This window comes from Durio zibethinus, chromosome 26 (assembly GCF_047325235.1).
Source record: "Durio zibethinus cultivar Kanyao isolate XHJ-2024 chromosome 26, ASM4732523v1, whole genome shotgun sequence".
Classification (NCBI taxonomy): Eukaryota; Viridiplantae; Streptophyta; class Magnoliopsida; order Malvales; family Malvaceae; genus Durio; species Durio zibethinus.
The window spans coordinates 2,237,218-2,253,769 of record NC_143187.1 but is presented as its reverse complement, the minus strand read 5'-3'; the positions used below and the strand labels follow the sequence as shown (position 1 = coordinate 2,253,769).

Below are 16,552 nucleotides of genomic sequence, written 5' to 3'. Positions count from 1 at the left end.
TTAAAATTTTGGAAAAAAATATATTTTTTAAAAATACGTATTTAATGTATCTATGTATATAATATTTATAAAAAAAAAAAACCATATCGGCAATAGTATACTTGAGGGGGCCTCTTGAGTTTAGTGCCTGCCGCCGTCAAGAGCGAATACAAATTTTACACGGCATATTGCTAAGAAATAAGTGTTCAACATATAAATGATGAGCTAAAAACACTAATTTTTTTTTTTCAAACCCCATAGAATCTAAATCAAAACAAACTTTCAACGAATCACACAAGCATGTTCCCAATTTCTTAAGTATGACATTTAGCTTCATAGTTGTAAAGGACAAAAAAAAGGTCAAGCTACTTTGTATTGTCATTAGCATTGAGCCCTCCCCTCCCCCCCCCCCCCCTCCCCTAAAAATACGTTTGATTCCTTTCTTTTTTATTATTTGATCAATCATGGCACCGCATAGCTTTAATTTTGTTGTAAAATTTGTTAAAAACAAAGAAATGGGTGTTCAATGATAATGTTGTTGATAATGTGATGATCAAAGATGACAAGGACAATTATGGAGACTAGGGATATTGATGAAGTTTTAGACTTCACATTTTACATTAATCAAATTTCATTACCTTTTTTTTTAATCAAAATTTCAACACCCCAATAATGAATGTAATTAAAAGAGGTGGACCATCAATTTCTTTCTTTTTCCCTTTTGCTTTTTACATGGGTGAGGTTACAAATTTTTGTTAAAAATTATAATATAATACGAATATGATACAAAAATAAAATATAAATATTATATGCTTTAAAATAATAATAATAATTATTATTACATATGAATTTAATAAAATCAAATATATATTTTATATTTTTAAATCAATAAAAATTATAAAACATAATTTTTATATAAAATATAATATAATTACATAAATTTTAATATTTTATATGATATAAATTGTTAAATTGTTAAATCTAACTAAAGGTATCTTTTAAGTTGAACACAAAATTAAATTAAGCTCGGCTGGCCTTTGCAAATTCTTATCAAAGACTCAACTCAATTTGCCTATTTTTACCTTTGTCTAGATATTACATATGCTCATTTTGTCTCAAAATTTGATTATCGCTTAAAAATAAAATGAAAATTCTCATTTCTAAATACATGGTTGCTTGAGAGTTAATCCCACCATAATAGACAACAGTGTTACACATCTTATAAAGATGGTAACTTATTAAATAGCGTTATGCCTTTAACTTTATTTATGGCGAGTATTTGCTTTAAATACATTTCAACTTATTCACAACATATTGAAAGTGCTAATTGATTATAAGCAAAAACCTCGAGAATAATAAATTTAAAATTTAATTGGAATGATTCATCTCTGTTTCAATAAAATTGAAGTTTCATTTTCAATAATTATAATTTATTTTTCCATTCTTTGTAAAAAAAATGTCTTTTAATATAATTTAATTTCCATGGATTATTCAGAACCCAATTATAGTAAATGAAGTGGAAAAACTCCATAAGCAACATTATATTTTTTTCAAAAAGTTGAAAAGATAAAAAAGAAATACCAACTTGCAAACAGTAAAAGAAAACAACCTTGTTAAGCATTAACAATGTGCCAAAAATCATAATCATGACAGAGATATGTCAAGATGGTGCCCAGCTAGCACGTAAGACTTTTGACTAAATGTCTTTCGAGGTAAGTTTCCCTCCTAAGTAATTAGTGAATGTAACATGCCACTTGTCCCATCAATTTTGTCCTAAATATTTTTATTCTCAAAGAATGACATTGATTATTGGATATATTCAAAGGTAAGATCCATCAAAACATGGTTAAGTTTAATGATTACATTTAAACGTCAAAATTATTAACACATTAAGAGGGACAAAGAACAAGTGTGATGGGACAAAAATTAATGGGAAAAATAGTATTTTCCTTATGCATCATGATCAATTGAGTGAAGGGTAAGACCAGATATGCTTTGATAATATAATTTTTTTTTCTTCCTTTTAGTGGTTTTAAAAAACCTTAAAACTAAAAATAAGTCAAGGGTAAGATATGTTTGATTTTATTTTGGTTGAGATTTTTCCAAATTGTTCTATATGATCAAGAATTCCAGATTTTCTCTAAAAAAATAAAATAAAAATCTCTAATATCTACTTCAAATCTATACAAGACTCAATTAAGTAATTAAAGTTAAAGTAGCATCCTTCGTAGAGCTAACTACCCTTTCAAATTATCTTGTATACTTAGGGAGAGAGGTAAATTATAAAGATCATGAATCCATGATATATAATTAAAACATAGTGAATGATGCCAAGCTATAATAATTAATATAATTTTCATGTGTCTTGATTAACAATATTAATGACTATTCATATAATTACCAATTTAACAATTGATCTTACTTTTCCACTAGTATTAATTAGCCAAAAAGCTTTGCAAAATTAATTATTAGCATTAAGTGATAATAAGTTGTCCTTTGCCATTGGTCCTTTGTTTAGAAGGTTTGCGGATTAAGGACAAATCATCAATGTTAGGTATAAAATTTAGATAAAAAAATTTTAATTGAAATTTGTAAATTTTTTTGTTAGATACAATTTAATAAAAATTTTAAACTGATAAATTGATAAAATTTAATAAAAAAATCAGTAATATGGAAAAAAATTAAAAATATAATTTATAATTTAAATTTGATTAGTATTTATTAATAGTAAACATTTTATACAAATTTTATTAAAATATTTATAAAAACATATATAAAATTTTTAATTTTTTTTTATTTTACAATGTAATAAAGCCTTTTAATTTATCAATTTAAATTTTTTATTTAATAATTTTAAATAAAAAAACTCAACTTAAAAAATTTCATACAAATCTTTTTCATATTGTCATAATCAAAATTTACATCCACCTAATTAAATCTTAATTATTATACATCGAAAAAAACAAAATATATTTTTTATAGCAAAGTCAACAAAATATTAAACAATAGTGACTACAATTTTGCATGATTAATTTTATAGTATAAACTTTTACAATTAGATAAATATTTTAATCCAAAATTCACCGAATTCCCTTTTTCTCATCAACGGTAACATTTGACAGAAAAAAAAATTATGAAAAAACTTGGAAATATTGACTAAGTTGCCTTATTATGACTTTTTCTTAACCAAATCTTCAAGATTTCTCTACTCTTGTCCCTCTCCGTATATAAATAAAGGATTATTGGCAAGTGCAACCAGTTGGAATTTACATAAGGAATTAGCCTTTTGTTTCATTAAAGAGAGAAAAGAAAGAAGATCTAGCGAGAGCTGCCCTCTACCATGGATGGTTTGCAAAGATCGGCAGTGTCTTTTAGGAGGCAAGGATCTTCAGGTCTTGTTTGGGATGACAGGTTTTTGTCAGAGGAGTTAAACCAAGTGAAACAAGAACAAGAAGAAGGAGAAACGAAGCAAGATGACCAAGGGCAGCCGCAAGAGAATAACCCAGAAAAATTTGATGTTATCAAGGATGTTAAGCCGACAAGAAACGTTGCTCCAACTCCAATCAATACCATCGAAAGAAGCCAATCCAATGGTGAAAGACGAGGTTACCGTACTGGTAAGGTGTCCCCTGCTATTGACCCGCCTTCTCCGAAGTTTTCAGCTTGTGGTTTATGCAGTGCTTTTGGGAAACATACCAAGAATCATAGGAAAAAGCCTGGTAAGCGTAGATCAAGATGATATGTTTTTGTCTTCAAGTTCAAGTCCATCTCAATGAACTGAGATGTGGGATTTTTAGAAAGAAACAAAACGGCTTATGGATGTCTTTTCTTTAGGTGTTTAAAGCTTTGATCTTTTTTTTTATTATTTTTTTAATTCTGTTAATGTTTCTTGTTTCGGTTTCATTCAGAATTTTGTGGTTTGGGTGGATATATGTAATTAAAATAATCTGTAAATGTTTTAATTTTGGTTCTTGTTGAGACAATTTTCACATGCACAAAAGGCAAAATCTTGTTTCACACTCTTTTCCCTTTCTTTGTTTCTCAAAGCAAGGCATCTCTGGCATCTTGGGTTTGATTTGATCTACTTTTATCTTTGTTATTATTTTTTTCTTTTTGATTCTTTTAAGATTCCTTCCTAATGGAAATATATAACAGGATTTAAATTTGTGGGGTGTTGGGAATCTGTAATTCTCTATCTTAATTTGTAGAAAAAGGGTGAGGTTGCAAGAGAATCTCTCCCCTGTTCTGTTCTGTTTTTCTTTGGCAGAAAATTTCAGGAATTCTAGGGATCATCAAACAGGGGAGAGTGGGACCTTTAACCAGGTTGCCACCAGTTTATTGGTTGATTGATTCTTTTGCACTGTCATTAAAGTTTTACATCTTAGTTTTATTAATTTTCTTTTAATTGAACCAAATTATTAGCATCTCAGAAATGTCCTTCAATGACCACTGGTTAGGAAGGGGATGATCGTTGGGTTAATCTTATGAATTATTAAATACCCTGCTATTTTCCTTTTTGTTGTTCCAAAGCTGAAGAACTTTGTGATTTCATTCTTTAATTGTTTTATTTTATTTTATTTTTACAAAGGAGTTGGTAACACCCATTGAACTACCTAACAAGTTTTGACTAAAATTCGACCTTGAATCTTATCATTAAACTAAAAATTAGTTGAAGCAATTCTTATTAAAGTTCAAAAAATTCTTGAAGTCATTTTCTTTAATTAACTAAATATATTACTTTTTAATCATTAAAATTACAAATTTAACATTCTACTATTTAATTATTAGCAAACTCTTGAAATCTCAATTAGACAAAACATGTTTTAAAAGGGAAAACAATGACTTTCGAGTCTTCTTTAACCGGAGATGTTCATAATCTCTAATGTTTTAGTTGGAAATTATTATTATTATTATTATTGTATCTAAGAATTTTAGATGTTTGATAATTATTTTAAATTTCGATTAATTCAAAATCGAATAAAGTAAAATCTTATAAGAAAGTAAATTTTCAAACCGCTTGTTTTTTCTATTTATAATATTCAAAATCAATGTTTTATTTAAATATAATTAAATTTTTTTAACCATTCGAATCAATAAACAAACGTTGAAAAATTATTACTACTAAAATTTTGATTATACGATACGATAAAATATATTTTTTATTTGAATAATTTTTATTTAATTAAGTGCATGTTTTTATGTCACACTTTTTATTTTATTTTTTTATCGATATGATTATTGTTATGTCATTTTTTTTTTAATAAATTAAAATTTTTTTAAAATTTTAATATTAACTATTCAATCATAAAACACAAAATTTAATGTGATTGAAACATTCAATCGAGCTCTCAAATGAAGCGGAAGCGTATATATGCTTCTCATTTCGTCATGACACGATGTCGACCTCTAATAATTGAATTGATAAAACAAAAGAAACAAGGCGATAAGAGTCGGGATGTTTGCCCAGGACTCCATTGTCTCCTCTCTCACGTGTGTTGAAATCAGGCAATCCTTCTCCAAATTGAAGGAAAAACGCAATCACAAATCAATCCTACTCTGTCCTAAATATGCATAGGTGAGAAATTCTCAGCCATATATCCCCAATAGATGTTAAATGCTAAATGTAAAATGGTAATTTCATTGGAGTTTGCCACTTTTTTCAAAACATTTTATTTACAACCTTAATTAACCTCCCTACTTATTTGTAACAAAGGGTAACTTTACATCTACTGTTTTTTAATCAAATTCATCTAAAAATAACAATACAAACAATTAAAAATAAAAATAAATTCCTAAACTAAATCTACCTAAAGAAGTGCATTTTTAATCCTCTAAAAAATTAAGGGAACTTATCATATTAAAAAAATAAAAAAAAATATTCGATACACAATATTATAATAAAATATGATAAGATAATATTATAAATAAAATAAAATAAAATAATTTTATTTTATATTTGATGTGTATAATAATTAAAATATAATAATTTATTTATTTATCAAAATTATTTTTATAACATGGGAAGTAAGAAATTTAGATGCAGATTTCTGGTTTCTTATTTCTTCTGGCCAGAGAGATTGGGCAGAATAAAGGTCTACATCATCCAGGGTTTGATGTTGCTCTCGTGTCTAGTTGGTTCAACTACTGTGGTGTGAAAATCGACGTTCTACAGTGGCTTAGGGTCCCTGTCAATCTCAATCCAAATAAAATCAGATTATAGCTAGCATTGGCCCATCGACGACATGACATTGTTTTTTACCGAAGAATTGATATAATCATATGGTGATGAGGAGGTGCATGTTGCATGTAAAATGATAGATGGCGAACCAAAGATTGTCGGCCCCAATTCTAAATGTGAACACTTTTACCAATTGATCTTCGAGTCGGAAAGTACTCCGAAGCTTCAAAGCTAATCAGCACATATTTGGTTGCTCTTATCGCTGTTGACAAACAAAGTATATTTGAATTTTTACTTTTTTAATATATATTTAAAATTATTAAGATTCGATTAACAAATGAATATTTATTTTTTATTTTTATTGTTCTTTAGCACTAAATTTTTACTAATATCAATCATAAATTTATTTAATTTATATATTATAAATGAATTTAATCTTACAATTTTAAATAGTTGATCAAATCATATGATAATTAATGCTTTGATCTCAATCGATAATAATCTCTTGAACATTTTTTTGGCTATTAAATTGCATAAAACAAACATTGTATATAAAATTATATAATTTTTATTTTCTTAATCATCTTGTTCCCAATTGTGTAATTGTGAAATTACTGTATGATTTTTTTTTTCTTTGGCTATTTGATGCATTGTGCAAGGCTGCACTGTATCTTAGTCAAAACTTGGGTCTTTGTATCAAAATTTCATTTTCTTAAAAATTTTGAAAGTTTCTATTAGATTTGAGAACCATTTCTTTAAATTTGACTTAAAATAACCAAATTTGAATTTCAATAATTTTCTATTAATGAGTTGATATAAGTAGGAAGCAAGGTGGATTGTTTTTTTTTTTTCTTTTAAGCCATTAAAATCTAAAAAAAATAAAAAAATTATAAATAACGAGTATCGAATTTTAATTTTATAAAGATTTAATCTAAATGAATCATTTAATTTAAATTTTGAAATAGATTTATTTAAAAATTGGATTACTCATTCAGATTAAAAATTTTGTTTAAATTTTAAAAAAATTTAAATAACAAATTAAAAAAATAAATATAATTTTTAAATTCGTTTAAAATTTAAAATGAATATTAAAAAAATTTAAATTCGACGTCGCCCAATGCAATATGAATAAAAAATATATAATTAAAATATTATATAAATATAAATATAAATATAAATATAAATATTTTTATATTTTATCTAAAAAATTAAATTTTTATTATATAAATTAAATTTATCAAATAAATTGAAAATTTATTTCTTTTAATTTAAATCAAGTATAAAAAAATTTTAAATTTAAAAAATCAAATCAAATATAAATAAATATATAAATTATTAATACTAAATATAGATCCAATAAATTTAATCTTAGCCTGACTCTACCCATCACCACCTCTGCTTGAATTTCGATGAGTTCTCGTTTTGTTTGATATATATATTTTTTTTTCAAAAAAAATCCTTTCCGGAGTCTTAGACCGACACCGTTCACCCCCAACCAAGTCAACATTCTCGCAACAACCTTGCCCGAGTCTCAAAACAAAAAAAACAGAAAAAGGAATCTATATTTATAGTAAAGAAACCGCATAACATCCGACATTTTGAAGCTTCCTAGGTTATTCTAAAGCCTCATCATTAAGCAAATCTTTAACAGCTATTCTTTCTTTCTTGTTTTAATGTTCTATTAACAGAACATGAAGAACATGGGCTTCTTGTGTTCATGTTCAACATGTACAATTCTTGTTTTCATTTACATTTCTATGTTAATCTGTTCCAATTTTGTGGTACATGCAAAAGGCTTTCAATTTGACTCACTCTTGCAGCTTCCACGATCTGGGTCACCAAGAATCGGACCCAGAGCTAAAGGGGTTCTCTCTGTTGGTGATTTTGGTGCTAAAGGAGATGGTTACCATGATGACACCAAGGTAACAATTTTATGTCTTCAAAATATCTATTTGTTTTTGAAATGGTGAGTCTTTTAATTAGTAAGTAATCCTATGATGCATCTTGTTTGGTGTAACTGTGAGTTAAATCGTACCCTTTTATTGGAAAGTTTTGAGTAATTGAGAAATTTATTGATCATAGTCAGAAAATTCAGGACAGAGTTATCTCATTTTTGAATAATTTCAGAATGTTTGGGGAATGGAGGTGGATGTAATATCCTTCCAAGCTTTGTTTTTCAGAATAGTATTCATTGATTGGTTAATAATGTAGGTGAAAATTAATTTATTTTGCAATTTGGATAGAATTATTTGGGAAGATTCTCCGATCATGAGAACTTCTTGAATAATTAGGTGCCCTGATTTACTTTATATGGAGCAATTTATGATGTTATAGGGCCAATGGTTTTATTTTGCACACGTTTTAGTTCACCAAATAAAAGCCATTTGTATTTTTTTAGTCTTTAAAATATGTTTATCTGCTTTTCTTCCTGAAGTCTGGTTTATTTAATAAGGGTCATTGATATAGCAATGACCAACATAAAATTCTTTGCTGATATCATAATATTATTCATGTTTTAGGCTTTCGAAATTGCCTGGAAGATAGCATGTTCTTTCCCAGTCCGAACTAGGATTTTAATACCAGCTGGGTTTACTTATCTGGTTCATCCTGTTGAGCTTGGTGGGCCTTGCAAATCAAAGATCACTTTGATGGTAAGCTATCCGAGTGAGATCGTTCAAAGTTATAAGCTACATTTCTTTCCTAATATTTCTCTTCCTTATAGTAGTACTTGACTTCCCATCTGGTCATTGCTTGGAGTTGTGTTTTAATAGATCTATGGTACCATTATTGCTCCCAAAAGTCCTGATGAATGGGATGGTTTGAATCCTCGTAAGTGGCTCTACTTTCAAAAGGTGAACCACCTCCATGTAGTTGGGGGAGGGACTATCAATGGGATGGGACAGGAATGGTGGGCTCATTCGTGCAAAAGAAACAAAACAAATGTACGGATGCTCCGATTTTTTGGATCTATTTTTCTTTCTCAGTTTTTTCTCTGAACTGTCATTAAAGTGGCTTCAATTTCTTTTGTTGCAGCCATGTCGGCATGCTCCAACTGTATGTCCTGCATTCTTATTTGAGAAATGATAGTTAGTTCCGTATATCTTATTTTTTGCTAGTATCTCCCTGAGAATGTTATGTTTTCCGAATTATTTTCAGGTCTTAATGCAGTATTACAAACAAAATGCAGGCTTTGACTTTCCATAAGTGCAAGAATTTGAAAGTCCACAATGTTATGGTTGTCAACAGTCAACAGATGCACATAGCGTTCACTAATTGTCGAAGGGTTACAGTATCCAATCTTAAAGTGATAGCACCAGCAACTAGCCCTAATACTGATGGAATCCACATCAGTGCATCCCGTGGTGTTGAAGTCAAGAATAGCATTGTCAGAACAGGTTGGTTCTGCACTCATTTTTGCTGTAACATTTTGCTCCTAGCAATAATAATTTTCCTTTTCCATCTTTTTATTTTTTTTACAGCTTTTAGATGTATGAACTTTGAAATAGTAGTTGGACTATACTTTATTAGAAATGCCATTGATTTTAATGGTTTCAGCTTATGAAGTACCGTAGAACAAAGTGATTGTGAATCAAAATGTTTGCTACTAATGTGTCTGTATTGAGAACTGATGATTACCTTAAGATGATCATATTTAGAATAACACAAGTGGCACAATAAGGTTAAAGATTAGTACATGATGTTGTCTTCTGATTTTAAGTAGAGGTCTCAGTTTCATTTGTTCTTTCCAGTGTGGTATGTAATTAATCAAGTAAAATATAACACCTTACATCCTCGTTTCATGATTACATCTATTGGAGTTTCTTATGTTGATTTTATACACAAAATATTCTTTTAGGAGATGACTGCATTTCAATAGTTAGCAATTCTTCCCATGTCAAAATCAGAAACATTGCCTGTGGGCCCGGCCATGGTATAAGGTAAAATCATTTTTCACAGTGGTTAAGATTAGGGTTAGCATGAGTAAGTTAATTAACTTTGATGTGCTCCCATTAGCATTGGAAGCTTGGGAAAATCAAACTCATGGGATCAGGTTCATAATGTACTTGTTGATGGAGCATTCATTTCAAACACTGAGAATGGGGTGCGGATCAAAACATGGCAGGTAGCACCAAGTTCTCATAAATGTCTTTGCCTTATGTTCATGTGTGTGGAAAATGGGATTAGTTACTAGGGAATTTATGCTTGATGAATCTGTGTTTTCTTTTATCTTTGCCAGGGAGGTAGCGGTTATGCCTCCAATATGAAGTTCCAGAATGTATATATGGACAATGTATCATATCCTATCATAATTGATCAATATTACTGTGATTCAGACCTGCCATGTGCTAACCAGGTATGAATTCTGTATAATAGTTGAACCCTCTGAAGAATTTAATAATGAATATGCCTAGAAAATAAACTTTACATTTGGTAGATTTTTTTTCTCTTTAATCGAGTTGTTCCCCACCTCTGTTGTCTTCTGTACAAAGATGATCCAGAAAAAAGGTAGTATAAAGTATGAAAGACAAGTTAAAATGTGACTTTTCTCAAATCTTAACTTCTGAATATACTTTGGTTGGAAAAACAAGGATTTGGAGCATAGAAGTCACAGATCAGATCATTGGAATACATACAATGTCTAACAGGCTTACCCTTCCCTGTTTTGTGCTTTGGTGGGGTTAAGATGGGGTAGGGAATGAGTAAGTGAAGAGCTTGTTATAACAATAGAATATAGCATGGAAGAGTGGGTATAGGAGATTTGCTTGGGCAAGGGCGGTGCCAAGCCTCCTTTGGCCTTAAACACAAATCTGTCATTAGAATAAGTGGTTTTCTGAATGCACAATTCTGGTTGGTTTTGATTCAATGAAATGTAAAGTAGTTCTAAAGAATTCATCCCCTCCAAAGTTTTCTTCTTCCTCTTTTTTCCCTGGGGGAAGGGGAGAGAGAACACTCTATATCATCCGAGGGTTTATATTTGTTGCATAGACGCTAACAATAGTTACCATTGCACAAATGAAGTCCTGATCGTAATTCTGGGACACTTTACAACAGATTCTTTTGGAAGTATTCATTGTCAATGTTACTACCCTAAGAATTTTCTTGATGGAGGTTTGAGGTCTTAGATTCATGTAATGGTAATTGTGTCAACAATTAATCTGAATGCAGACACTGGCTGTTAAAGTGGACAATATATCCTTTGTGCACATTAAAGGAACTTCAGCTACAGAAGAAGCAATAAGATTTGCTTGCAGTGACAGCTTGCCATGTGAAGGATTATATTTGGAAGATACCCAACTTGTATCATACACTGGGGGCGTAACTAAATCTTTTTGTTGGGAAGCTTATGGCTCAATTTCTGGTCTAGTGCAGCCTGCTTCATGCCTGAAATGCGCTGACAGCTTCATTAAGCAGAAAGTTCCTTCTGTCCTGGCTGTTGATTCCTTTTGAGCAGAGATCATAATACATTTTTCCAACCATGTTGGAGTCAGCAAGGACAGAATCTCTAGAGCTTTGCTGCAGGGCTTTATTTTCTTAAACTCTGAAAACACCGTTTGGATGTTCAGCAAGTTTCTCTCGACAACCCACCTAATAGAAAAAAGAGCATTTAAGAGCTGCTACGAGAATTACACAGGGACATTACCACATAAAAAAATATATATATATCGCAGCAAAATAGCAAATTATAGTCCCTTAAGATGCAGTTGATCTAAGATTGTAATCATTCTATGAGTAAAGATGACAATGTAATTCTCCTCTACTGCACCAAGTGGGAATATTCTTGTATAATAGTTTCTGAATTTTTGAATGTTTATATTTATCTTCTAGGCAATTAAGTGCATCAACAAATCGATTGCTCATAATTACCTATATTTGGTTTCAAGAAATTGACATTGTTTATGAAAGCTGTATTTTAATAAACAAGTGGACAACTTTTGAACCTCTTAAATGGGATCACTTTGCAAAGCAAAATATTTAGCATATTGCTTTCATGAAAATGAAATAGTAAGGGATTGAGTGGTAGTTATTTGGCTGGATTCAAGTGGTAAGCATGAGACAGGGATTGAGTATAAATCTAGAGTTTGAAAATCTCCTTGTACAGAAGAAAAGTACAACCCTGAATTCAGAGGAAAGAGCATTCAACACTAAACGGATACTTTCTTTGAATTAGTCTGCAGTGCATGAACAACTCAAACCCAAATATTTAAAATGCCGTGAAATGAATAGACTCTGCATTCCATTCAAGGAACTCCTTGAACACTGACTTCCAATGCTGTCAACTTGAATGAGAGGTGTAACCAGAAACCATATCTATTACTTTGAAGCCTCATAAACTAGCTTTAAGCCTTCATTTCTCGTGCGTCTTTGGACTGGATGCTAGCGGGTACCAAGCTGTGGACACCCCTCAGCAAGAGGCAGGTCCAAATTTTGAACAGTTCTGAATGTTCTTGGGACCATCTTATCTACATAGAGTGTTCCATCCAAATGATCACATTCATGCTGCAAAATGCGAGCCTGCCAGCCTGAAGCATCGACTTTGATAGGCTGGCCATCACGACCCAAACCTGTGACTTCAACATCAAGTTGTCGCTCCACAACTGCTCTGAATCCATCAACACTGCAATATGACAGTAAGGTAATAGATACAAGATTACAACCAGAGATAATTTAAAGCTCTGTAAGCATCATGTCAAGGTTCGCATTGAAATTTTAAATTGTCACCTACTCTTTTATGCACCTTATAATTGGTAATTATCAAGTTGGTTCAAACGGTGCAACCATCCTAAATAATTTTATACTACTAGTAAAACTATTCTGAGATCATCAAGCATTTGATAGTTTCAGATTTTCAGCATTGTTTTCTCACATGAGAACATACAAGAAAGTAGAAAGTAGAAAGTGGCATTGTTAGAAGTCAAATTCAGCTGCATTTTGGTAAAATTTCAGGTTAGAATCATGTAAATTTGACTAGTTAACTAATTCAATGTCTTAAGGAAACCAACAAAGCACATTTCAAACCTACACTACTAACACAACTATGTCACTCTGATACAGACTGTCCTAACTATAATAAAATAATATTAAATTAAATTAAGCAAGAAAATGACATTGAGGAGAACTTAAATACTCCCATTGTGTTGGCAGAGTTTATAATTTCAAAATCCCCTAGTGACTCTTCAGTGTGCATGAAATGTCCATATCCAGAACGGATTAATAGTTTAGCTTGCCTATGAGAAAGGACTCTAAGCTTCTTTATTTTCAGCTCAAGGATAAGCTGGACCGAAACCATGAGTTTGAATAAATGATTATTCAAGATACCAGCTAAGCAGTCAAGAATAATATTTCTTTAATCCCAGGTTTGTTGTCCAAAGTTTCCTTATATATATATATATATATCAGTAAAGCCCATTATCCAAGGACTAAGATGGATTTAATGAGGAAACAGCTACGTTCATAAATGACACCATAAAGTTTATGGTATGATCTCATGAAACGATATTCTACTAGCTTGATTATGTCATTCTCATTTAAAGTTCAATGTATTCAAAGTCATCCTAGCACACATCAAGACCATCTTCATTAATATCATGATCTTTTTTTTTTTTTGGCCATATGCTAAGACGACCTTGGAGTCACAAGTTCTTTTTTGCTTTGAGAACATAACAAGAGGACAAAGAAGAAAAAAAGGAGTGGGGGTTGGGTGGGAGGGATGCTAACTCTCCTACTCCTTGTCCCACCATTAAGTAGTTATGGAAAATCATCCAAAGAATTGTCCTTAAAAAAATTAAATTTTTTACAAAAAGAACAACGTAATAAATGTCAAAGATTATTAAGATACTATGTATTAGTAACAGACAAGTCGGAAGAAGCAAAAGTAATACTAAAAAATTGTGGACTTTTGGAATTCACTATTACAATCTTACCTCAAACAACCTTCAAAAAATAGTGCAGTCCTATTGCTCTTCTTTTTAAGCTTTGGATTTATGATAACCTGACTCAAAAGAACTAATAAATCTTAATAGTAAAGTGAAAAACTTTTGGATCAGTAGCACTTCAGATATCATTTCAATTTTCACATGTTCTCTATTCTCACATAAATTAACATACCAGAAGATCAAAAGGGCGTCTATCCTGCGCTTTAATCTCTTCCTTGGGCGCACAATTAATATATTCTGTTGTATCCTCTAAGACTATGATCTGCAAAATATATAACAAAGTTATAGCAACTTCATTTTTATGAAGCACTGCTTGGTAAGGTATAATTTAACTTAAGCTACAACATATAATAACAACAATTCCATTAATCAAGGCTTTGTGTACAAAGTATGCGGTAACCCGGAGATAAGGGAAGGGATTGCATCATTGCTTTTCTCACTTTCTTTTTTAATTCCTCAAAATGTTAGACTAAAATGTAACATTACTCATTCTATATATAAATAAAATCATGTATTTTGTTAAGCTCAAAAAGTCACATCTTTAATTTATTTTGCCTTTTTTTTTTCTTTTGAAAGCAAAATGAAAGTAAAACCAATGATCAAACAAAGCCTAAACTTTGAACCAAAACAAAAAATAAAAAACAGAGCTTAAGCAATTATTAACAAATATGTCATAATTTGTTAAAAGAAGAACAATAAGAATGATATTAATAAAAACCCAAAAATGGAAAGTTTCAAAAACTAACTCTCAATGGGATTCCAATTTGCGGAGCTGCAAGACCAACACCAGGAGGCATCCTCATAACCCGAACCATATCATCAATTATCTTCTGCATCCGCTCCGACCCAATTTCAGCCGGGTCAACCTCCCTGGCCGGTTCATGCAAAACCGGGTCACCCGTTTTAACTATCTCGGGCAAGCTCGTTTTCTTCTTTTCTCCAAGACCCAGAAACCAACCTGCTTTGGCAACCGCTGAGGAAGAAAGAGGTTTCGGGGTAATCAAGCGTGGGGCCAGGTTGGGAAATGTGGGTCTCAAAACGGGTGTTCTGGTCGAAAGATAAAGCGGGGCTGATTTGGCGGGGTTCAGGCTAAAAGTTGCCGGTAAGAGACGAAGTGAGAATTTGTGAAATACTTCCATGGTCACCTGTGGGCGTAATTTCACGGTTCAAGAGGAGGTTTTTTTTGAGCTAAAGGGTTTAAGGGCAATGGCCGAATGGCAATTGTTCGTTCATTACTATTGGATTCTAAGATTGGGCCTCAATTTCAGCTTGACTTGAATTTGTCTTGGTCTTGGGTTTCTTTTTCAACTTTTCTTTTGGGATCAGTTTGGTTAATTCTGAATTTGGGCTTCCGATGGGCCTAGAAAACCTACTCTTTTTTTTTTTTTACAAAATATAAGAAAAGATCTTTTTCTCTATTTAAAAAATAGTGAAAGTTTCTACTATTTTATATAAGAGTTAATAATATATCTTCATCTAAATTTATAGTTGAAATTTAATTATTTTAATAAAATACAAAAATAATTAAAAATCAATTAAAAAAATAAAAATGATTCAAATAATATTAACCATAGATTTAGAGGAAAATGTGCATTATAGATCCTTAAATAAAGTAGTGAAACTTTCACTACTTTTGAAATAGTGAAGAAAACCTTTTCTCAAAAAATATTGGAAAGTCACATTACAAATCATTTTGGACTTTTGAAATCATAAATATATATTATATCTAGATCTATTTATTTTTAAATAATTTTAAAAATACATTTTATCGTATTAATTTGACGTATTTAAAATTTTATTACGGAAAGATTAAATTGTACCAAGCAAAGAAAATGAACTTCTCTTTCCCACTAGACAATCCTTTATCATAATAAGTTGGAAGCCAAAAATAAATCCCTTTTTTTTCCTTTTAGGTTGAAATATTCCTTTCTTTGAAATTGTGCAAGAGTTTGACTTGAGGAAGTTGCTTCTAAATATGGATTTGAGGAAGGATGTAAAAAGGATGAAAGGATGTATTAGTGTTAAGTAAAAGGATGAAAGGTTAGGCATTTCTTTGAAGGTGGATTTGGTAGAGATTTGTGTGAACTTCTTATGTTTTTAATGGAAAGTAAAGTTGTGCTAATTGATGATTTAACAAGGATGTCTTTGTATTTCATAAAAAAAAAAAAAGGGGTCATATTTCACAAGAAGCAGGATCTTCTTCTACGTGAATGAATTCTTAAAGCGAAGGTTTAAACTATCCGAAATTAAATTAATCGAAGCTGTCAAAATTTGTATTAAAATATTCGAATGCCATACAAAGAATATTTAGGTGTTCCTTTGTATTTTCGTTCTAGAATACTTTTTTAGACACGACATTCGAATGCTTTGGTGTGTAAGCCAAAGGGGGAAAATCTGTCGAGCTTCAATGCCAGTACAATTTTGGTAATTGGAAACTTGAGGAGAATTAATTTGGATGATC

The 16,552-nt window shown here is 30.6% G+C and overlaps 3 protein-coding genes across 5 annotated transcripts; 2 read left to right on the top strand and 1 right to left on the bottom strand.

Annotated features, from left to right (window-relative positions):
• The first annotated feature begins 3,186 nt into the window (after positions 1-3,186).
• On the top strand, positions 3,187-3,998 carry LOC111318541 (uncharacterized protein At1g15400). Its single transcript, XM_022921402.2, has one exon. It carries the CDS (start codon positions 3,320-3,322, stop codon positions 3,716-3,718), a length of 399 nt encoding a protein of 132 aa, XP_022777137.2. The 5' UTR covers positions 3,187-3,319; the 3' UTR covers positions 3,719-3,998.
• A 3,508-nt stretch (positions 3,999-7,506) lies between these two features.
• Positions 7,507-11,969, top strand: LOC111274450 (Pectin lyase-like superfamily protein). 3 transcript variants are annotated; one of them, XM_022859108.2, is made up of 9 exons: positions 7,507-8,079; positions 8,677-8,808; positions 8,929-9,099; positions 9,191-9,211; positions 9,345-9,552; positions 10,014-10,095; positions 10,172-10,280; positions 10,395-10,511; positions 11,324-11,969. In XM_022859108.2, the coding sequence occupies exons 1-9, from the start codon at positions 7,849-7,851 to the stop codon at positions 11,603-11,605; spliced, it is 1,353 nt and encodes a 450-aa protein (XP_022714843.2). In that variant the 5' UTR covers positions 7,507-7,848; the 3' UTR covers positions 11,606-11,969. The 3 variants fall into 3 exon arrangements, with proteins under 3 accessions (XP_022714843.2, XP_022714844.2, XP_089611470.1); XM_022859109.2 differs by lacking the exon at positions 9,191-9,211 and having other exon boundaries at positions 7,513-8,079; XM_089755344.1 differs by lacking the exons at positions 8,929-9,099; positions 9,191-9,211 and having other exon boundaries at positions 7,513-8,079.
• Positions 11,970-12,218: 249 nt separating this feature from the next.
• Positions 12,219-15,309, bottom strand: PDF1A (peptide deformylase 1A). The gene is made up of 4 exons (XM_022859111.2): positions 14,838-15,309; positions 14,264-14,353; positions 14,080-14,147; positions 12,219-12,773 (listed from the first exon to the last, which is right to left on the bottom strand). Exons 1-4 carry the CDS (start codon positions 15,228-15,230, stop codon positions 12,533-12,535), a joined length of 792 nt encoding a protein of 263 aa, XP_022714846.2. The 5' UTR covers positions 15,231-15,309; the 3' UTR covers positions 12,219-12,532.
• Positions 15,310-16,552: the final 1,243 nt, after the last annotated feature.

What these genes read in the sequence shown, in the direction of transcription:
- PDF1A (XM_022859111.2), bottom strand. Translation starts at nt 15,230, where the DNA reads ATGGAAGTATTTCACAAATTCTCACTTCGTCTCTTACCGGCAACTTTT. An exon ending in GACGCCCTTTTGATCTTCTG is followed by an intron (nt 14,148 to 14,263) that starts GTATGTTAATTT and finishes CTTTTGAGTCAG; the next exon opens with GTTATCATAAATCCAAAGCT. An exon ending in TTTTTTGAAGGTTGTTTGAG is followed by an intron (nt 12,774 to 14,079) that starts GTAAGATTGTAA and finishes GTCATATTGCAG; the next exon opens with TGTTGATGGATTCAGAGCAG.
- LOC111274450 (XM_022859108.2), top strand. Translation starts at nt 7,849, where the DNA reads ATGAAGAACATGGGCTTCTTGTGTTCATGTTCAACATGTACAATTCTT. An exon ending in GCAAAAGAAACAAAACAAAT is followed by an intron (nt 9,100 to 9,190) that starts GTACGGATGCTC and finishes CTTTTGTTGCAG; the next exon opens with CCATGTCGGCATGCTCCAAC. An exon ending in GGGCCCGGCCATGGTATAAG is followed by an intron (nt 10,096 to 10,171) that starts GTAAAATCATTT and finishes TGCTCCCATTAG; the next exon opens with CATTGGAAGCTTGGGAAAAT.
- LOC111318541 (XM_022921402.2), top strand. Translation starts at nt 3,320, where the DNA reads ATGGATGGTTTGCAAAGATCGGCAGTGTCTTTTAGGAGGCAAGGATCT.